Source organism: Oncorhynchus kisutch, unplaced genomic scaffold, assembly GCF_002021735.2.
Source record: "Oncorhynchus kisutch isolate 150728-3 unplaced genomic scaffold, Okis_V2 Okis06b-Okis10b_hom, whole genome shotgun sequence".
Lineage (NCBI taxonomy): Eukaryota > Metazoa > Chordata > Actinopteri > Salmoniformes > Salmonidae > Oncorhynchus > Oncorhynchus kisutch.
In genome coordinates this window covers 21,951,586-21,974,608 of record NW_022261983.1, presented here as the reverse complement: position 1 = coordinate 21,974,608, position 23,023 = coordinate 21,951,586, and the positions used below count along the sequence as shown (strand labels likewise).

The 23,023-nt window shown below is 49.0% G+C and overlaps 1 protein-coding gene across 1 annotated transcript in view; it reads left to right on the top strand.

Moving 5' to 3' along the window:
- LOC116359929 (MICAL-like protein 2) overlaps window positions 1-23,023 on the top strand; it is a 45,671-nt gene that overhangs the window by 21,105 nt on the left and 1,543 nt on the right. The window contains 12 exon segments of the mRNA XM_031813993.1: window positions 6,687-6,904; window positions 7,031-7,091; window positions 13,466-13,653; window positions 13,732-13,799; window positions 13,918-14,019; window positions 14,021-14,042; window positions 15,864-15,966; window positions 16,096-16,169; window positions 16,396-16,510; window positions 18,958-19,004; window positions 21,654-21,698; window positions 21,730-23,023. The exon segment at window positions 21,730-23,023 is cut by the window's right edge and continues 1,543 nt beyond it. Of these exon segments, the coding sequence (XP_031669853.1) occupies window positions 6,687-6,904; window positions 7,031-7,091; window positions 13,466-13,653; window positions 13,732-13,799; window positions 13,918-14,019; window positions 14,021-14,042; window positions 15,864-15,966; window positions 16,096-16,169; window positions 16,396-16,510; window positions 18,958-19,004; window positions 21,654-21,698; window positions 21,730-21,752 (1,066 nt within the window). The 3' untranslated portion in view covers window positions 21,753-23,023.

Here is a 23,023-nt window from a genome sequence, read left to right as displayed (position 1 = left end):
AGGAAAAAAAGTGTCAAACAGAACGTAGCAGCGCAGCAGACTGAGTAAACAGCTAAACAGCCTACTGTTTCTGGTGGGGAAACGGACGGCCCTCTCCAAGTAGCCTACTGTTTCTGGTGGTGAAACGGGGGACAGCGCTCTCCAAGTAGCCTACTGTTTCTGGTGGTGAAACGGGGGACAGCGCTCTCCAAGTAGCCTACTGTTTCTGGTGGTGAAACGGGGGACAGCGCTCTCCAAGTAGCCTACTGTTTCTGGTGGTGAAACGGGGGACAGCGCTCTCCAAGTAGCCTACTGTTTCTGGTGGTGAAACGGGGGACAGCGCTCTCCAAGTAGCCTACTGTCTCTGGTGGTGAAACGGGGGACAGCGCTCTCCAAGTAGCCTACTGTGTCTGGTGGTGAAACGGGGGCCAGCGCTCTCCAAGTAGCCTACTGTTTCTGGTGGTGAAACGACGGACGGCCCTCTCCAAGTAGCCTACTGTCTCTGGTGGTGAAACGACGGACGGCCCTCTCCAAGTAGCCTACTGTTTCTGGTGGGGAAACGGACGGCCCTCTCCAAGTAGCCTACTGTTTCTGGTGGGGAAACGGACGGCCCTCTCCAAGTAGCCTACTGTTTCTGGTGGGGAAACGGACGGCCCTCTCCAAGTAGCCTACTGTTTCTGGTGGGGAAACGGACGGCCCTCTCCAAGTAGCCTACTGTTTCTGGTGGGGAAACGGACGGCCCTCTCCAAGTAGCCTACTGTCTCTGGTGGGGAAACGGGGGACAGCGCTCTCCAAGTAGCCTACTGTTTCTGGTGGTGAAATGGGGGACAGCGCTCTCCAAGTAGCCTACTGTTTCTGGTGGTGAAACGGACAGCGCTCTCCAAGTAGCCTACTCTCTCTGGTGGTGAAACTAGGGACAGCGCTCTCCAAGTAGCCTACTGTTTCTGGTGGGGAAACAGACGGCGCTCTCCAAGTAGCCGACTGTCTCTGGTGGGGTAACGGACGGCGCTCTCCAAGTAGCCTACTGTCTCTGGTTGTGAAATGGAGGACAGCGCTCTCCAAGTAGCCTACTGTCTCTGGTGGTGAAACGGGGGACTGCGCTCTCCAAGTAGCCTACTGTCTCTGGTGGTGAAACGACGGACGGCCCTCTCCAAGTAGCCTACTGTCTCTGGTGGTGAAACGACGGACGGCCCTCTCCAAGTAGCCTACTGTTTCTGGTGGGGAAACGGACGGCCCTCTCCAAGTAGCCTACTGTTTCTGGTGGGGAAACGGACGGCCCTCTCCAAGTAGCCTACTGTTTCTGGTGGGGAAACGGACGGCCCTCTCCAAGTAGCCTACTGTTTCTGGTGGGGTAACGGACGGCGCTCTCCAAGTAGCCTACTGTCTCTGGTTGTGAAATGGAGGACAGCGCTCTCCAAGTAGCCTACTGTCTCTGGTGGTGAAACGGGGGACTGCGTTCTCCAAGTAGCCTACTGTCTCTGGTGGTGAAACGACGGATGGCCCTCCCCAAGTAGCCTACTGTTTCTGGTGGGGAAACGGACGGCCCTCTCCAAGTAGCCTACTGTTTCTGGTGGGGAAACGGACGGCCCTCTCCAAGTAGCCTACTGTTTCTGGTGGGGAAACGGACGGCGCTCTCCAAGTAGCCTACTGTCTCTGGTGGGGAAACGGACGGCGCTCTCCAAGTAGCCTACTGTCTCTGGTGGGGAAACAGGGGACAGCGCTCTCCAAGTAGCCTACTGGCTCTGGTGGTGAGACGGACGGCCCTCTCCAAGTAGCCTACTGTCTCTGGTGGTGAAACGGACAGCCCTCTCCAAGTAGCCTACTGTTTCTGGTGGTGAAACAGGGGACAGCGCTCTCCAAGTAGCCTACTGTCTCTGGTGGTGAAACGGACGGTGCTCTCCAAGTAGCCTACTGTTTCTGGTGGGGAAACGGACGGCGCTCTCCAAGTAGCCTACTGTCTCTGGTGGTGAAACGGGGGACAGCCCTCTCCAAGTAGCCTACTGTCTCTGGTTGTGAAATGGGGGACAGCCCTCTCCAAGTAGCCTACTGTCTCTGGTTGTGAAATGGGGGACAGCGCTCTCCAAGTAGCCTGCTGTCTCTGGTGGTGAAACGGGGGACAGCGCTCTCCAAGTAGCCTACTGTTTCTGGTGGGGATATGGACGGCCCTCTCCAAGTAGCCTACTGTCTCTGGTGGGGAAACGGACGGCCCTCTCCAAGTAGCCTACTGTCTCTGGTGGGGAAACGGACGGCGCTCTCCAAGTAGCCTACTGTCTCTGGTGGTGAAACAGGGGACAGCCCTCTCCAAGTAGCCTACTCTCTCTGGTGGGGAAACGGACAGCGCTCTCCAAGTAGCCTACTGTCTCTGGTGTGAAAACGGACGGCGCTCTCCAAGTAGCCTACTCTCTCTGGTGGGGAAACGGACAGCGCTCTCCAAGTAGCCTACTGTCTCTGGTGTGAAAACGGACGGCGCTCTCCAAGTAGCCTACTCTCTCTGGTGGGGAAACGGACGGCGCTCTCCAAGTAGCCTACTGTCTCTGGTGTGAAAACGGACGGCGCTCTCCAAGTAGCCTACTGTTTCTGGTGGGGATATGGACGGCCCTCTCCAAGTAGCCTACTGTTTCTGGTGGGGAAACGGACAGCGCTCTCCAAGTAGCCTACTGTCTCTGGTGGGGAAACGGACGGCGCTCTCCAAGTAGCCTACTGTCTCTGGTGGTGAAACGGACAGCCCTCTCCAAGTAGCCTACTGTCTCTGGTGTGAAAACGGACGGCGCTCTCCAAGTAGCCTACTGTTTCTGGTGGGGAAACGGACAGCGCTCTCCAAGTAGCCTACTGTTTCTGGTGGGGAAACGGACGGCCCTCTCCAAGTAGCCTACTGTCTCTGGTGGTGAAACGGGGGACAGCACTCTCCAAGTAGCCTTCTGTTTCCGAAGCGGTCAGACTCCGGAGACGGGCACATCGTGCACCACTCCCTAGCATTCTTCTTGCCAATGTCCAGTCTCTTGACAACAAGGTTGATGAAATCCGAGCAAGGGTAGCATTCCAGAGGGACATCGGAGACTGTAACGTTCTCTGTTTCACGGAAACGTGGCTCACTGGAGAGACGCAATCCGAAGCGGTGCAGCCAGCGGGTTTCTCCACGCATCGCGCGGACAGAAACGAACATCTTTCTGGTAAGAAGAGGGGCGGGGGCGTATGCCTTATGGCCAACGTGACATGGTGTGATGAAAGAAACATACAGGAACTCAAATCCTTCTGTTCACCTGATTTAGAATTCCTCACAATCAAATGTAGACCGCATTATCTACCAAGAGAATTCTCTTCGATTATAATCACAGCCGTATATATCCCCCCCCCCAAGCAGACACATCGATGGCTCTGAACGAACTTTATTTAACTCTCTGCAAACTGGAAACGATTTATCCGGAGGCTGCATTCATTGTAGCTGGGGATTTTAACAAGGCTAATCTGAAAACAAGACTCCCTAAATTTTATCAGCATATCGATTGCGCAACCAGGGGTGGAAAGACCCTGGATCATTGTTATTCTAACTTCCGCGACGCATATAAGGCCCTGCCCCGCCCCCCTTTCGGAAAAGCTGACCACGACTCCATTTTGTTGATCCCTGCCTACAGACAGAAACTAAAACAAGAAGCTCCCACGCTGAGGTCTGTCCAACGCTGGTCCGACCAAGCTGACTCCACACTCCAAGACTGCTTCCATCACGTGGACTGGGAGATGTTTCGTATTGCGTCAGCCAACAACATTGACGAATACGCTGATTCGGTGTGCGAGTTCATTAGAACGTGCGTTGAAGATGTCGTTCCCATAGCAACGATTAAAACATTCCCCAACCAGAAACCGTGGATTGATGGCAGCATTCGTGTGGAACTGAAAGCGCGAACCACTGCTTTTAATCAGGGCAAGGTGTCTGGTAACATGACTGAATACAAACAGTGCAGCTATTCCCTCCGCAAGGCTATCAAACAAGCTAAGCGCCAGTACATCGACAAAGTAGAATCTCAATTCAACGGCTCAGACACGAGGCATGTGGCAGGGTCTACAGTCAATCACGGACTACAGGAAGAAACCCAGCCCAGTCACGGACCAGGATGTCTTGCTCCCACGCAGACTAAACAACTTTTTTGCCCACTTTGAGGACAATACAGTGCCACTGACACGGCCTGCAACGAAAACATGCGGTCTCTCCTTCACTGCAGCCGAAGTGAGTAAGACATTTAAACGTGTTAACCCTCGCAAGGCTGCAGGCCCAGACGGCATCCCCAGCCGCGCCCTCAGAGCATGCGCAGACCAGCTGGCCGGTGTGTTTACGGACATATTCAACCAATCCCTATACCAGTCTGCTGTTCCCACATGCTTCAAGAGGGCCACCATTGTTCCTGTTCCCAAGAAAGCTAAGGTAACTGAGCTAAACGACTACCGCCCCGTAGCACTCACATCCGTCATCATGAAGTGCTTTGAGAGACTAGTCAAGGACCATATCACCTCCACCCTACCTGACACCCTTGACCCACTCCAATTTGCTTACCGCCCAAATAGGTCCACAGACGATGCAATCTCAACCACACTGCACACTGCCCTAACCCATCTGGACAAGAGGAATACCTATGTGAGAATGCTGTTCATCGACTACAGCTCGGCATTCAACACCATAGTACCCTCCAAGCTCGTCATCAAGCTCGAGACCCTGGGTCTCGACCCCGCCCTGTGCAACTGGGTACTGGACTTCCTGACGGGCCGCCCCCAGGTGGTGAGGGTAGGCAACAACATCTCCTCCCCGCTGATCCTCAACACTGGGGCCCCACAAGGGTGCGTTCTGAGCCCTCTCCTGTACTCCCTGTTCACCCACGACTGCGTGGCCACGCACGTCTCCAACTCAATCATCAAGTTTGCGGACGACACAACAGTGGTAGGCTTGATTACCAACAACGACGAGACGGCCTACAGGGAGGAGGTGAGGGCCCTCGGAGTGTGGTGTCAGGAAAATAACCTCACACTCAACGTCAACAAAACTAAGGAGATGATTGTGGACTTCAGGAAACAGCAGAGGGAACACCCCCCCATCCACATCGATGGAACAGTAGTGGAGAGGGTAGCAAGTTTTAAGTTCCTCGGCATACACATCACAGACAAACTGAATTGGTCCACTCACACAGACAGCATCGTGAAGAAGGCGCAGCAGCGCCTCTTCAACCTCAGGAGGCTGAAGAAATTCGGCTTGTCACCAAAAGCACTCACAAACTTCTACAGATGCACAATCGAGAGCATCCTGGCGGGCTGTATCACCGCCTGGTATGGCAACTGCACCGCCCTCAACCGTAAGGCTCTCCAGAGGGTAGTGAGGTCTGCACAACGCATCACCGGGGGCAAACTACCTGCCCTCCAGGACACCTACACCACCCGATGCTACAGGAAGGCCATAAAGATCATCAAGGACATCAACCACCCGAGCCACTGCCTGTTCACCCCGCTGTCATCCAGAAGGCGAGGTCAGTACAGGTGCATCAAAGCTGGGACCGAGAGACTGAAAAACAGCTTCTATCTCAAGGCCATCAGATTGTTAAACAGCCACCACTAACATTGAGTGGCTACTGCCAACACACTGTCAATGCCACTGACTCTACTCCAGCCACTTTAATCATGGGAATTGATGGGAAATGATGTAAATATATCACTAGCCACTTTAAACAATGCTACCTTATATAATGTTACTTACCCTACATTATTCATCTCATATGCATACGTAGATACTGTACTCTATATCATCGACTGCATCCTTATGTAATACATGTATCACTAGCCACTTTAACTATGCCACTTGGTTTACATACTCATCTCATATGTATATACTGTACTCGATATCATCTACTGTATCTTGCCTATGCTGCTCTGTACCATCACTCATTCATATATCCTTATGTACATATTCTTTATCCCCTTACACTGTGTATAAGACAGTAGTTTTTTTTTGGAATTGTTAGTTAGATTACTTGTTCGTTATTACTGCATTGTCGGAACTAGAAGCACAAGCATTTCGCTACACTCGCATTAACATCTGCTAACCATGTGTATGTGACAAATAAATTTGATTTGATTTGAAATAGGACCCTGCTCAAATAGGACCCGGCTCAAATAGGATCCGGCTCAAATTAAGCACTGATGTTAGGGCAAAAACCAAAACTACCACCCCTTTTGTTTGGGAAACATTGTATTAGACAGTATTGCGGGCTCCCGAGTGGTGCAGCGGTCTAAGGCACTGCATCACAGTGCTAGAGGCATCACTACAGGCCCTGGTTCAATTCCAGGCTGTATCACAACAGGCCCATAGCGCGGCGCACAATTGGCCCAGTGTCGTAAGGGTTTGGCCCATGGGTAGGCCGTCATTGTAAATAAGAATTTGTTCTTAACTGACTTGCCTAGTTAAAGGTTACATTTAAAAAAATAGAGCCTGACCTCTGCTGGTAAAATAAGGGAATAGCACGTCAAGCATACAGTTGGCGTCAATGGCCCTTCCTCAATTCAGCTTTCCTTGTATCCTCTTACCTTGTCTCCTTTTCAGATCAGAGGGGAGGGACTTTCTATTCCAATGTGTATGAGATGGAAGCGAAACGTTAATTAAGATTTGAGGAAATACTATTTGAGTCTGTTTGATGTTGAAAGGCCTCCCTCTGTCTCCCCTCGACCCCCAGATCTCCCTCTCTCAGACCTGCCCCTGCTGAAACGCCTAAGAAAGAGACAGAGACTCCTAAAAAGGAGACTGGGGGCAGAGTTAAGCTAAAAGCAGACCCGTCTCTCCTCGCCCCCCTCACCCCCAACACCTCCACCCCGACCCCAGCCAGCAGAACAGGCCTGTGGAACAAAACCCCGGATAAGGCATCCGGAGCTGCTTCTCCCAGCAACACTATGGGTGAGCACCATTTGCCCTGTCTGTCTAGTTGGTTATCCACATTTCACTTTTCAGTGGTAATTATTTGTGGCTATTATGGCTGATGTAATGTTTTTGGGGGCTGTATATTGTCTTGTCTCTCTTTAGCAACAGCAGACAACAGCAGCTCTCCTGCTGACTGGCGGTCCAGGCTCAAACCTGCCTCCAAGTAAGTATACTATACATTCTACTCTATATTCTACTCTATAGTCGACTCTATAGTCTACTCTACATTCTACTCTATAGTCGACTCTATATTCTACTCTACTCTATATTCTACTCTATATTCTACTCTACTCTATATTCTACTCTACATTCTACTCTATACTCTACATTCTACTCTATATTCTACTCTACTCTATATTCTACTCTACATTCTACTCTATTCTATTCTACTCTATATTCTATTCTATTCTACTCTACTCTATATTCTACTACTCTATATTCTACTCTATATTCTGCTCTGCATTCTACTCTGCATTCTACTCTACATTCTACTCTATATTCTACATTCTACTCTACTCTATATTCTACTCTATAATATACTCTACTCTATATTCTACTCTATTTTCTACTGTCCTATATATTTTACTCTACATTCTACTCTCCTCTATATTCTATTATACTCTATATTCTACTCTATATTCTATTCTACTCTACTCTATATTCTACTACTCTATATTCTACTACTCTATATTCTACTACTCTATATTCTACTCTACTCTATATTCTACTCTACTCCATATTCTACTCTATATTCCGCATTCTACACCATATTCTGCTCTGCATTCTACTCCATATTCTACTCCATATTCTACTCTACATTCTACTCTACATTCTACTCCATATTCTACTCCATATTCTACTCTACTCTGCATTCTACTCCATATTCTACTCTACTCTGCATTCTACTCTGCATTCTACTCTCTTCTAAATATTCTATTTTACATTCTACTCTCCTCTATATTCTATTCTACTCTATATTCGACTCTCTACTCTATAGTCTACTCTATATTCTACTCCATATTCTACTCTACTTTACATTCTACTCCATATTCTACTCTACTCCATATTCTACTCCAAACTCTACTCCATATTATTCTCTACTCTATATTATACTCCTATATATTCTACTCTTTACTCTATATTCTACTCTACATTCTACTCTATATTCTACTCTCTTCTCTATATTCTACTCTACTCTATATTCTACTATTCTATATTCTACTCTACTCCATATTCTACTCCATATTCTGCATTCTTCTCCATATTCTGCTCTGCATTCTACTCTACTCTGCATTCTACTCCATATTCTACTCTACTCTGCATTCTACTCCATATTCTACTCTCATATTCTACTCTCTTCTAAATATTCTACTTTACATTCTACTCTCCTCTATATTCTATTCTACTCTATATTCGACTCTCTACTCTATATTCTACTCCATATTCTACTCCATATTCTACTCTATATTCTACTCTACTTTATATTCTACTCCATATTCTACCCTACTCCATATTCTACTCTACTCTATATTCTACTATATTCTATTCTACTCTACTCCATATTCTACTCCATATTCTACTCCAAACTCTACTCCATATTCTACTGGAGTAATATTCTACTCCATATTATACTCTACTCCATATTATACTCTCTTCTATATATTCTACTCTCTTCTATATATTCTACTCTACATTCTACTCTATATTCTACTCTCTTCTCTATATTCTACTACTCTATATTCTACTCTACTCCATATTCTACTCCATATTCTGCATTCGTCTCCATATTCTACTCCATATCCTACTCTACATTCTACTCCATATTCTACTCCATATTCTGCATTCTTCTCCATATTCTACTCCATATCCTACTCTATATTCTACTCTACTCCATATTCTACTCCATATTCTGCATTCTTCTCCATATTCTACTCCATATCCTACTCTGCATTCTACTCCATATTCTACTCTACATTCTACTCTATATTCTACTCTGCTCTATATTTTCTTCTACTCTATATTCTACTCTATATTCTAGTCTACTCTATATTCTACTCTATATTCTACTCCATATTCTTCATTCTACACCCATATTATGCTCTGCATTCTACTCTGCATTCTACTCCATTTTCTACTCTACTCTGCATTCTACTCTGCATTCTACTCCGCATTCTACTCCATATTCTACTCTATATTCTACTTTTCTATATATTCTACTTTACATTCTACTCTCCTGTATATTCTATTCTACTCTACTCTAAATTCTACTCTCCTGTATATTCTATTCTACTCTACTCTATATTCTACTCTATATTCTTCTCTACTCTATATTCTTCTCTACTCTATATTCTTCTCTACTCCATATTCAGCTCTACTCTGCATTCTACTCCATATTCTACTCTACTCTGCATTCTACTCTGCGTTCTACTCTCCTCTATATTCTATTCTACTTTATATTCTACTCTATATTCTACTCCATATTCTACTCTGCATTCTACTCTATATTCTACTCTTCTATATATTATATTCTACTCTACTCTATATTCTACTACTCTATATTCTACTCTACTCTGCATTCTACTCTATATTCTACTCCATATTCTACTCTATATTCTACTCTTCTATATATTCTTCTCCATATTCTACTCTCATCTATATTCTATTCTACTCTACTCAATTCTATTCTACTCCATATTCTACTCTATATTCTATTCTACTTTATATTATTCTCTACTCCATATTCAACTCTACTCCATATTCTACTCTACATTGTACTCTACTACATATTCTACTCTACCCTGCATTCTACTCTGCATTCTACTACATATTCTACTCTACTCTTTACTCTACATTCTACTCTATATTCTACTCTTTACTCCATATTCTACTCTACTCCATATTCTCTTCTACTCTATTCTCTATAACTCTATATTCTACTCTCTTCTATATATTCTACTATTTACTCTATATTCTACTCTACATTCTACTCTATATTCTACGCTACTCTATATTCTACTCTACTATATATTCTAGTACTTTATTCTACTCCATATTCTGCATTCTCTCCATATTCTGCTCTGCATTCTACTCCATATCCAACTCTATATTCTACTCTATATTCTACTCTACTCCATATTCTACTCTACTTTACATTCTACTCTATATACTTCTCTATATTCTCTTCTACTCTATATTCTACTCTACTCCATATTCTATCCTACTCTATATTCTCTTCTACTCTATATTCTACTCTTCTATATATTCTACTATTTACTCTACATTCTACTCTATATTCTACGCTACTCTATATTCTACTCTTCTATATATTCTACTATTTACTCTACATTCTACTCTATATTCTACGCTACTCTATATTCTACTCTTCTATATATTCTACTATTTACTCTACATTCTACTCTATATTCTACGCTACTCTATATTCTACTCGACTCTATATTCTATACTCCATATTCTGCATTCTGCATTCTCTCCGTATTCTGCTCTGCATGCTACTTCCATATTACATACACATTCTACTCTATATACTACTCTATATTCTCTTCTACTCTATATTCTACTCTACTCCATATTCTACTCTATATACTACTCTATATTCTACTCTACTCCATATTCTGCTCTACTTTACATTCTACTCTATATTCTACTCTACTCCATATTCTACTCTATATTCTACTCTACTCCATATTCTGCTCTACTTTACATTCTACTCTATATTCTACTCTGCTCTATATTCTCTTCTACTCTATATTCTACTCTCCTATATATTCTACTCTATATATTCTACTACTCCATATTCTTCATTCTACTCCATATTATGCTCTGCATTCTACTCTGCATTCTACTTCATATTCTACTCTACTCTGCATTCTACTCCATATTCTACTCCATATTCTACTCTGCGTTCTACTCTGCATTCTACTCCAAATTCTACTCTGCATTCTACTCCAAATTCTACTCTGCATTCTACTCTATATTCTACTCTCTTCTATATTCTACTTTACATTCTACTCTCCTCTATTCTATTCTACTCTACATTCTACTCTGCATTCTACTACATTCTACTCTACTCTTTACTCTATATTCTACTCCATATTCTTATCTACTCTATATTCTACTCTACTCCATATTCTACTCTTCTCTATATTCGACTCTATATTCTACTCCATATTCTACTCTTCTCTATATTCTACTTTATATTCTACTCTACTCCATATTCTACTCTACATTCTACTCTACTACATATTCTACTCTACTCTGCATTCTACTACATTCTACATTCTACTCCATATTCTACTCTACTCCATATTCTACTCTACTCCATATTCTGCATTCTCTCCATATTCTGCTCTGCATTCTACTTCCATATTCTACTCCATATTCTACTCTATATTCTACTCTACTTTACATTCTACTCTATATACTACTCTATATTCTACTCTACTCCATATTCTGCTCTGCTCTATATTCTCTTCTACTCTATATTCTAGTCTACTCTATATTCTACTCTATATTCTAGTCTACTCTATATTCTACTACTCTACTCCATATTCTACTCCATATTCTTCATTCTATTCCATATTATACTCTGCATTCTACTCTGCATTCTACTCCATATTCTACTCTACTCTGCATTCTACTCCATATTCTACTCTGCATTCTACTCCAAATTCTACTCTGCATTCTACTCCATATTCTTCTCTATATTCTACTCTTCTATATTCTACTTTACATTATACTCTCCTCTATATTCTATTCTACTCTACTCTACATTCTACTCTACTCTATATTCTATTCTACTCCATATTCTACTTGATATTCTACTCCATATTCTTCTCTACTCTATATTCTACTCTACTACATATTCTACTCTACTCTGCATTCTACTCCATATTCTACTCTACATTCTACTCCATATTCTACTCTACATTCTACTCCATATTCTACTCTACTCTATATTCTACTCTTTACTCTATATTCTACTCTACATTCTACTCTACTCCATATTCTACTTTATATTCACATCTACTCTGGTTTCGCTCCACTTGTCTCTGTTCCACTATGTTCTGTTTCTATTCCACCTGCTGCTCATTTTCTCTTGTCACTGAACTCCATTCTACTCTACAGAACTCTAAAATACTATGTAGAACTCTATTCTACAGAACTCTTATGTTCCACTACTGTTATACCATACTCCTATTCTGTTCTACTTTGGTTCTATTCCAACTTGGTTCTATCCCACTTCCACGTGTGAAGGGTCACCTGGGTGTGAGGTCCCAGCCGCTGAGGAAGGGTCACCTGGGTGTGAGGTCCCAGCCGCTGAGGAAGGGTCACCTGGGTGTGAGGTCCCAGCCGCTGCGGAAGGGTCACCTGGGTGTGAGGTCCCAGCCGCTGCGGAAGGGTCACCTGGGTGTGAGGTCCCAGCCGCTGCGGAAGGGTCACCTGGGTGTGAGCTCCCAGCCGCTGCGGAAGGGTCACCTGGGTGTGAGCTCCCAGCCGCTGCGGAAGGGTCACCTGGGTGTGAGGTCCCAGCCGCTGCGGAAGGGTCACCTGGGTGTGGTGGGGTCCCAGCCGCTGCGGAAGGGTCACCTGGGTGTGGTGGGGTCCCAGCCGCTGCGGAAGGGTCACCTGGGTGTGGTGAGGTCCCAGCCGCTGCGGAAGGGTCACCTGGGTGTGGTGAGGTCCCAGCCGCTGCGGAAGGGTCACCTGGGTGTGGTGAGGTCCCAGCCGCTGCGGAAGGGTCACCTGGGTGTGGTGAGGTCCCAGCCGCTGCGGAAGGGTCACCTGGGTGTGGTGAGGTCCCAGCCGCTGCGGAAGGGTCACCTGGGTGTGGTGAGGTCCCAGCCGCTGCGGAAGGGTCACCTGGGTGTGGTGAGGTCCCAGCCGCTGCGGAAGGGTCACCTGGGTGTGGTGAGGTCCCAGCCGCTGCGGAAGGGTCACCTGGGTGTGGTGAGGTCCCAGCCGCTGCGGAAGGGTCACCTGGGTGTGGTGAGGTCCCAGCCGCTGCGGAAGGGTCACCTGGGTGTGAGATCCCAGCTTTCCACCCCTCATCCGTTCGTCTTTCCACCCCTCATCTGTTCATTCGCTCTGCAGGCGGTTTGTACATGCCGCTCCGAGCCGCTCTGTTTTGATGTTCCACCGGAGATCGAAGACCCTCCCCTCCCTCCTCGTCAGACCTGCGGTTTGTCGGGGCTAAAGCCGTCCCCTAGTGCAGCATGAAGTCCATGCTCAGAGCCCCACCCCCTAGCCCCGGATGACCATTCTTCCTCCTCCTCCTCAGTCCTACTGATCCTCAGACTCTCGTGCGAAAGGTGAGAGAACGTACGAAAGTGACTGGTGAAGGAAAAAACGAATTGTGAGAAAATTAGGTTAGATTGCATTCAGGAAGGAAAGGAAGAGACAGACCTCCCCTCTCCTCCTCCCCCTCCTCTCTCTCTCTCTCTCTCTCTCTCTCTCCTCTCCCCTCTGTTCTTCCTCTCGCTAATCCACCCCCATCTCTCCCCTCCTCTCTCTCGCCAGGCCTGTAGGACCTAAAGACTCCTCTCCCCTCCACCCTGACATTCAGAAGGCTGAAACCCTGTCTCGGCCCTGGGCCGGTGGATCAGGAAACGCCCAGGCTTCAGTCCCTGCTGGGTCTACTCTGGCCCCCTCCAGCCCCCCAGAAGCCTCCTCACCCAGCCCGCTGAACACCGGCCCTGGGACATGGGGTAAGAGAGAGACACACAGACAGACATAAACCCACTTCCCCAGCTCCACATAACACAGTGTTCTGCTTCCTCTACCAGGCGTCCTGACAGGGAAGAGCTCAACGACAGCTCACGGCTCCAACACAGACACCAAGACACCTAAACCAGTAGGTTTAATACATGGAGACGGGATGTTAGTACCTGTGTGTTTATATTAATGTCTGTGTCTGTGTGTGGTGTGTGTCTGTGTGTGTCGTCTGTGTCTCTGTGTGTGTGTGTGTGCAGAGTAAACCGGACTACATCCCGAAGGAAGAGATCCTCAGAGAGCTTCAGGAGATAGAGGACAGTGTTAATGAGTTGGAGAGGAAAGGAGTGGACCTGGAGAAACCAGCTACGCTCCTGTGAAGAGGGTAAGGCTCGCGCAGAGGGTGAGGCTCGCGCAGAGGGTGAGGCTCGCGCAGAGGTGAGGCTCGCGCAGAGGTGAGGCTCGCGCAGAGGGGTGAGGCTCGCGCAGAGGGTGAGGCTCGCGCAGAGGGTGAGGCTCGCGCAGAGGGTGAGGCTCGCGCAGAGGGTGAGGCTCGCGCAGAGGGTGAGGCTCTGCGCAGAGGGTTGAGGCTCGCGCAGAGGGTGAGGCTAGCGCAAGAGGGTGAGGCTCGCGCAGAGGGTGAGGCTCGCGCAGAGGGTGAGGCTCGGCAGAGGGTGAGGCTCGCGCAGAGGTGAGGCTCGCGCAGAGGGTGAGGCTCGCGCAGAGGGTGAGGCTCGCGCAGAGGGTGAGGCTCGCGCAGAGGGTGAGGCTCGCGCAGAGGGTGAGGGCTCGCGCAGAGGGTGAGGCTCGCGCCAGAGGGTGAGGCTCGCGCAGAGGGTGAGGCTCGCGCAGAGGGTGAGGGCTCGCGCAGAGGTGAGGGCTCGCGCAGAGGTGAGCTCGCGCAGAGGGGAGCTCGCCGCAGAGTGGGCTCGCGCAGAGGGTGAGGCTCGCGCAGAGGGTGAGGCTCCGCAGAGGGTTGAGGCTCGCGCAAGAGGTGAGGCTCGCGCAGAGGGTGAGGCTCGCGCAGAGGGTGAGGCTCGCGCAGAGGTGAGGCTCGCGCAGAGGGTGAGGCTGCGCGCAGAGGGTGAGGCTCGCGCAGAGGGTGAGCTCGCGCAGAGGGTGAGGCTCGCGCAGAGGTGAGGCTCGCGCAGAGGGTGAGGCTCGCGCAGAGGGTGAGGGCTCGCGCAGAGGGTGAGGCTCGCGCAGAGGGTGAGCTCGCGCAAGAGGGTGAGGCTCGCGCAGAGGGTGAGGCTCGCGCAGAGGGTGAGGCTCGCGCAGAGGGTGAGGCTGGCAGAGGGTGAGGCTCGCGCAGAGGGTGAGGCTGGCGCAGAGGGTGAGGCTGGCGCAGAGGGTGAGGCTGGCGCAGAGGGTGAGGCTGGCGCAGAGGGTGAGGCTGGCGCAGAGGGTGAGGCTGGCGCAGAGGGTGAGATGGAGACGGGAGAGTGAGGAGGAAGGAGAGGGGGAGATTGAGGGGGACATTGAGCGTGGGGGAGAGGGGGAGGTTGAGCATGGGGGAGAGGGGGAGCTTGAGCGTGGGGGAGATTGAGGGGGAGCGTGAGGAGGGAAGGAGAGGGGGAGATTGAGGGAGAGGGGAAGATTGAGCGTGAGGAGGAGGGAGAGGGGGAGATTGAGCGTGAGGAGGGAAGGAGAGGGGGAGATTGAGAGTGAGGAGAGGGGGAGATTGAGAGTGAGGGGAGAGGGGGAGATTGAGAGTGAGGGGAGAGGGGGAGATTGAGAGTGAGGGGAGAGGGGGAGATTGAGAGTGAGGAGGGAGGGAGAGGGGTAGTTTGAGAGTGAGGAGGGAGGGAGAGGGGGAGATTGAGAGTGAGGAGGGAGGGAGAGATTGAGAGTGGAGGGAAGAGGTGTAGATTGGGGTCGGTGTCGCCTGAGGGGATGTGACCCAAAAAGTGAATTTCCACCACTTCTGGCTCTAATGAAGTCTCTGATAGCTTCCTGTCTCTGTGGGATTGACGGGCGGTAGGAGGAAATAAAGACAGCCCTGGTGGCTAGAGGGAGGGAGAGAGGGAGGGAGGGATGGAGGGGGAGAGTAGGGGAAATAGTGTCTTTAATATTTCTCAAGTGTTTCATGACCTTGAACTCTGTCAATATGTCTTTAATATCTTGAAGTCTGCTTTTAAATTCCACTGTGTTGGTAATCTATTCCACTGTGTGTGTGTGTGTGTGTGTGTGTGTGTGTGTGTGTCAGAGGGAGAAGAGGACGTGGTGATGGATGACCTGATGGTGGAATGGTTCAACCTCATCAGAAACAAGCAGGTGTCCATGAGGAGAGAGTCTGAACTGGTCTACATGTGAGTCTCACATACACACACAGAACCACACGCAGACATATACACCGCACACACACACACACGCAGAACCACAAAAATACACACAGCAGATATTTCCTAGTCCTCTAACATCTCTGTGTGTGTGTGCAGAGCGAAGACACAGGACTTGGAGGAACAGCAGCCCAGTGTAGAGCAGGAGCTGAGGAGACTCATGGACAAACCTGGTGAGGAGAGAGAGGGGTGGGGGTGTTGGGGTCAGACCTGATGAGGAGAGAGGGGGGGGGGGGGGTGTTGGGGTCAACACTGATCGTGTGTTTATGTGTGTGTTTATGTGTGTGTTTACACTGATCGTGTGTGTGTGTGTGTGTGTGTGTGTGTGTGTGTGTGTGTGTGTGTGTGTGTGTGTGTGTGTGTGTGTGTGTGTGTTTATGTGTGTGTTAATGTGGGCAGAGCGGCTGAAAACGTTGTGGGACCGTCGTAGAGAAGAGGAGTTGATGGTCAAGCTGGTGGAGATCGTCAATGACAGGAACGCCATCATAGACGGACTGGACGATGACCGACTCAGGTAGGAGAGAGAGAGGGGGGGGGGGGATGACAGACTCGGGTAGGAGAGAGAGAGAGGGGGATGACCGACTCAGGTAGGAGAGAGGGGGGGGGGGGGTGACATACTCAGGTAGGAGAGAGGGGGGGGGGGTGACAGACTCAGGAGAGAGAGGGGGTGACAGACTCAGGTAGGAGAGAGAGAGGGGGGTGACAGACTCAGGTAGGAGAGAGAGAGAGGGGGATGACAGACTCATGTAGGAGAGAGAGAGGGGGGAATGACAGACTCAGGTAGGAGAGAGAGAGGGGGGAATGACAGACTCAGGTAGGAGAGAGAGAGGGGGGATGACAGACTCAGGTAGGAGAGAGAGAGGGGGGATGACGGACTCAGGTAGGAGAGAGAGAGGGGGATGACAGACTCAGGTAGGAGAGAGAGAGGGGGATGACAGACTCAGGTAGGAGAGAGAGAGAGGGGGATGACAGACTCAGGTAGGAGAGAGAGGGGGGGTGACAGACTCAGGTAGGAGAGAGAGGGGGGGGTGACAGACTCAGGAGAGAGAGGGGGGGTGCCAGACTCAGGTAGAAGAGAGAGAGGGGGGTGACCGACTCAGGTAGGAGAGAGAGAGGGGGATGACGGACTCAGGAGAGAGAGGGGGGGGTGACAGACTCAGGTAGAAGAGAGAGAGGGGGGGTGACAGACTCAGGAGAGGGGAGGGGGGGGGTGACAGACTCAGGAGAGAGAGGGGGGGTGACAGACTCAGGAGAGAGAGGGGGGGTGACAGACTCAGGTAGAAGAGAGAGAGGGGGGATGACAGACTCAGGAGAGAGAGGGGGGGTGACAGACTCAGGTAGAAGAGATAGAGGGGGGTGACCGACTCAGGTAGGAGAGAGAGAGGGGGATGACGGACTCAGAAGAGAGAGGGGGGGTGACAGACTCAGGTAGAAGAGAGAGAGGGGGGGTGACAGACTCAGGAGAGAGAGGGGGGGTGACAGACTCAGGAGAGAGAGGGGGGGTGACAGACTCAGGAGAGAGAGGGGGGGTGACAGACTCAGGAGAGAGAGGGGGGGTGACAAACTCAGGAGAGAGAGGGGGGGTGACAGACTCAGGAGAGAGAGGGGGGGTGACAGACTCAGGAGAGAGAGGGGGGGTGACAGACTCAGGAGAGAGAGGGGGGGTGACAGACTCAGGAGAGAGAGGGGGGTGACAGACTCAGGAGAGAGAGGGGGGGGTGACAGACTCAGGAGAGAGAGGGGGGGTGACAGACTCAGGAGAGAGAGGGGGGGTGACAGACTCAGGAGAGAGAGGGGGGGTGACAGACTCAGGAGAGAGAGGGGGGGTGACAGACTCAGGAGAGAGAGGGGGGGTGACAGACTCAGGTAGAAGAGAGAGAGGGGGATGACAGACTCAGGTAGGAGAGAGAGGGGGGGTGACAGACTCAGGAGAGAGAGGGGGGGGTGACAGACTCAGGAGAGAGAGGGGGGGTGACAGACTCAGGAGAGAGAGGGGGGGTGACAGACTCAGGTAGAAGAGAGAGAGGGGGATGACAGACTCAGGTAGGAGAGAGAGGGGGGGTGACAGACTCAGGAGAGAGAGGGGGGGTGACAGACTCAGGTAGAAGAGAGAGAGGGGGGTGACCGACTCAGGTAGGAGAGAGAGAGGGGGATGACGGACTCAGGAGAGAGAGGGGGAGGGACAGACTCAGGTAGAAGAGAGAGAGGGGGGGTGACAGACTCAGGAGAGAGAGGGGGGGGTGACAGACTCAAGTAGGAGAGAGAGAGGGGGGGGTGACAGACTCAGGTAGGAGAGAGAGAGGGGGGGGTGACAGACTCAGGTAGGAGAGAGAGGGGGGGGTGACAGACTCAGGAGAGAGGGGGGGGGTGACAGACTCAGGTAGGAGAGAGAGAGGGGGGTGACAGACTCAGGAGAGAGAGGGGGGGTGACAGACTCAGGTAGGAGAGAGAGTGGGGGGGACAGACTCAGGTAGGAGAGAGAGAGGGGGGTGACAGACTCAGGAGAGAGAGGGGGGGTGACAGACTCAGGTAGGAGAGAGAGAGAGGGGGGTGACAGACTCAGGTAGGAGAGAGAGTGGGGGGGACAGATTCAGGTAGGAGAGAGAGAGAGGGGGGGTGACAGACTCAGGTAGGAGAGAGAGAGAGGGGGGTGACAGACTCAGGTAGGAGAGAGAGTGGGGGGGACAGATTCAGGTAGGAGAGATAGAGAGGGGGGCTGACAGACTCAGGTAGGAGAGAGAGAGAGGGGGGCTGACAGACTCAGGTAGGAGAGAGAGAGAGAGGGGGGTTGACAGACTCAGGTAGGAGAGAGAGGGGGGGGTGACAGACTCAGGTAGGAGAGAGAGAGGGGGGAGCTGTCTTAATGTGGATGGCTCTCTGGGATGACATCTCTGGGATGTGTGTGTGTGTGTAGGTTAGTCATGCTGTGTCGTTAATCTTCTCTGTCTTATCTCTCTTCAGGGAGGATGAGGAAGATGAGCAGCTCAATAAGATGATGAAGACCCTAGGTCAGTCCCTACACAACACATCTAGGATCAGTTTATCTTCTATAACCCAAGGTCAGGCCCTACACAACACATCTAGGATCAGTTTATCTTCTGTAACCCAAGGTCAGTCCCTACACAACACATCTAGGATCAGTTTATCTTCTATAACCCTTATCAAACCCAAGGTCAGTCCCTACACAACACATCTAGGATCAGTTTCCCTTCTCTAACCCTTATCAGAACCAGCAAGGGTTCAGAGCTTGTCGTTTCTGTGATTCGACACACAGCTTGTCGTTTCTCTGTGATTCGACACACAGCTTGTCGTTTCTCTGTGCTTCGACACACAGCTCGTCGTTTCTCTGTGATTCGACACAGCTTGTCGTTTCTGTGATTCGACACAGCTTGTCGTTTCTGTGATTCGACACAGCTCGTCGTTTCTCTGTGATTCGACACACAGCTCGTCGTTTCTCTGTGATTCGACACAGCTCGTCGTTTCTCTGTGATTCGACACAGCTCGTCGTTTCTCTGTGCTTCGACACACAGCTCGTCGTTTCTCTGTGCTTCGACACACAGCTCGACGTTTCTCTGTGCTTCGACACACAGCTCGACGTTTCTCTGGGATTCGACACACAGCTCGACGTTTCTCTGTGATTCGACACACAGCTCGACGTTTCTCTGGGATTCTACAGTACATGAGGTGTCATCCTTCAGCTGCCTCTGACACATCTGATTCATTTAAGTTCTTTCACTTTCAAGCTGTCATCCGATGGATGAGCCCACCGCCTTCTGTCATCCGATGGATGAGCCCACCGCTTTCTGTCATCCGATGGATGAGCCCACCGCTTTCTGTCATCCGATGGATGAGCCCACCGCTTTCTGTCATCCGATGGATGAGCCCACCGCTTTCTGTCATCCGATGGATGAGCCCACCGCTCTGTTTTTCACTTTGTATTGATTTAAATAGTCCAAATCTGTGTGTTTTTCATGGGGAAATGATGCATCTCATTTAATCTAATAGCTGCTAATGGAAAAGTGTCTAGAAATGTCCACCCCCCCCCCTTTTCACGTGGAAAATAAATCCTGTTTGGCCTGGTCTCTAACTGAGCGGATGAGTCCGATTGTGTAATAATGTCTGTGGTTAACGTAGCAGCTTCATTTGACCCTAAACTGACAGTTAGTCAGGAGTCCGTCCCATCTGTCATTCATCATGCTCTCTAACCCTCTGTATCTATGGAGAACCTCTCTAACCCTCTGTATCTATGGAGAACCTCTCTAACCCTCTGTATCTATGGAGAACCTCTCTAACCCTCTGTATCTATGGAGAACCTCTCTAACCCTCTGTATCTATGGAGAACCTCTCTAACCCTCTGTATCTATGGAGAACCTCTCTAACCCTCTGTATCTATGGAGAACCTCTCTAACCCTCTGTATCTATGGAGAACCTCTCTAACCCTCTGTATCTATGGAGAACCTCTCTAACCCTCTGTATCTATGGAGAACCTCTCTAACCCTCTGTATCTATGGAGAACCTCTCTAAGCATCTGTATCTATGGAGAACCTCTCTAACCCTCTGTATCTATGGAGAACATCTCTAACCCTCTGTATCTATGGAGAACCTCTCTAACCCTCTGTATCTATGGAGAACCTCTCTAACCCTCTGTATCTATGGAGAACCCTCTAACCCTCTGTATCTGGAGAACCTCTCTACCCTCTGTATCTATGGAGAACCTCTCTAACCCTCTGTATCTATGGAGAACCTCTCTAACACTCTGTATCTATGGAGAACCTCTCTAACACTCTGTATCTATGGAGAACCTCTCTAACCCTCTGTATCTATGGAGAAACCTCTCTAAACCCTCTGTATCTATGGAGAACCTCTCTAACCCTCTGTATCTATGGAGAACCTCTCTAACCCTCTGTATCTATGGAGAACCTCTCTAACCCTCTGTATCTATGGAGAACCTCTCTAACCCTCTGTATCTATGGAGAACCTCTCTAACCCTCTGTATCTATGGAGAACCTCTCTAACCCTCTGTATCTATGGAGAACCTCTCTAACCCTCTGTATCTATGGAGAACCTCTCTAACCCTCTGTATCTATGGAGAACCTCTCTAACCCTCTGTATCTATGGAGAACCTCTCTAACCCTCTGTATCTATGGAGAACATCTCTAACCCTCTGTATCTATGGAAACATCTCTAACCCTCTGTATCTATGGAGAACCTCTCTAACCTCTGTATCTATGGAGAACCTCTCTAACCCTCTGTATCTATGGAGAACCTCTCTAAACCCTCTGTATCTATGGAGAACCTCTCTAACCCTCTGTATCTATGGAGAACCTCTCTAATCCTCTGTATCTATGGAGAACCTCTCTAACCCTCTGTATCTATGGAGAACCTCTCTAACCCTCTGTATCTATGGAGAACCTCTCTAACCCTCTGTATCTATGGAGAACCTCTCTAAGCATCTGTATCTATGGAGAACCTCTCTAACCCTCTGTATCTATGGAGAACCTCTCTAACCCTCTGTATCTATGGAGAACCTCTCTAACCCTCTGTATCTATGGAGAACCTACCTCTCTCTCTACCACTTCTCTCTCATCCCATCCTCTCTCTCTCATCCCATCCTCTCTCATCCCATCCTCTCTCATCCCATCCTCTCTCTCTTTCAGACACAAAGAAAGAGAAGAAGAAGAAGTCCAGCTTTAAGTTGTTTGGTAGGAACAAGAAGGAGGGATGATCCCACTGGTAGGAACAAGAAGGAGGGATGATCCCACTGGTAGGAACAAGAAGGAGGGATGATCCCACTGGTAGGAACAAGAAGGAGGGATGATCCCACTGGGAGGAACAAGAAGGAGGGATGATCCCACTGGGAGGAACAAGAAGGAGGGATGATCCCACGGGGAGGAACTCTGGGACACACTGTTACCCTGCTTGAGATGTGGTTATCACTGTTACCCTGCTTGAGATGTGGTTATCACTGTTACCCTGCTTGGTGTCTGTCTGTAATGTGTCTATAATACCCTCCTGACGTGTGTGTGACCCCTCATTGTCATCCATGTCATCACACTGTGCTCTCTGTGTCAAGCTGAAACCCAGTATAACACTACACCACACGGTTGTCTGTATGTAATGTGTGGTTGGTTAGTCTGTTAGGTCTCTGGTTCATGTCTATAATACCCTCCTGACCTGTGTGCGACCCCTCATTGTCATCACACTGTCCTCTGTGTCAAGCTGAAACCCAGTATAACACTACACCCAGCACATCCACACGGTGTGTGTGGTTAGTTAATCTGTATGATGAGGATTATGTAGGGATCACTGCCTAATAATGACTCAGTGCTAATGGCTGACATCACTCAACCGTGTGTCTGTAAGTAATGTAATGACTCAGTGCTAATGGCTGACATCACTCAACCGTGTGTCTGTAAGTAATGTAATGACTCAGTGCTAATGGCTGACATCACTCAACCGTGTGTCTGTAAGTAATGTAATGACTCAGTGCTAATGGCTGACATCACTCAACCGTGTGTCTGTAAGTAATGTAATGACTCACTGCTAAACATCACTCAACCGTGTGTCTGTAAGTAATGTAATGACATCACTCAACCGTGTGTCTGTCTGTAAGTAATGTAATGACATCACTCAACCGTGTGCCCTTTGCCCTCTGCTCTTTTTAAGTCACCCATGTTTACAAGCTACAGAGAGAAGTTGTTTTGTTGAGGGGTCGGACAACTCTTCCTATGACATACCTATCGTCTGACCCCAGATCAGATGTTAGCTCTGTAATCACCCCTTAGTTCGTTTTATAATGTTATGTCCTGACCCCAGATCAGATGTTAGTTCGTTTTATAATGTTATGTCCTGACCCCAGATCAGATGTTAGTTTGTTGTATAATGTTATGTCCTGACCCCAGATCAGATGTTAGTTTGTTGTATAATGTTATGTCCCGACCCCAGATCAGTGATGAGTGTCTTATGAGCTTTTATTAAGCAGCATTTTGCATTGATCAAAGTTAATGTGTATAAATGCTGGCCCTTC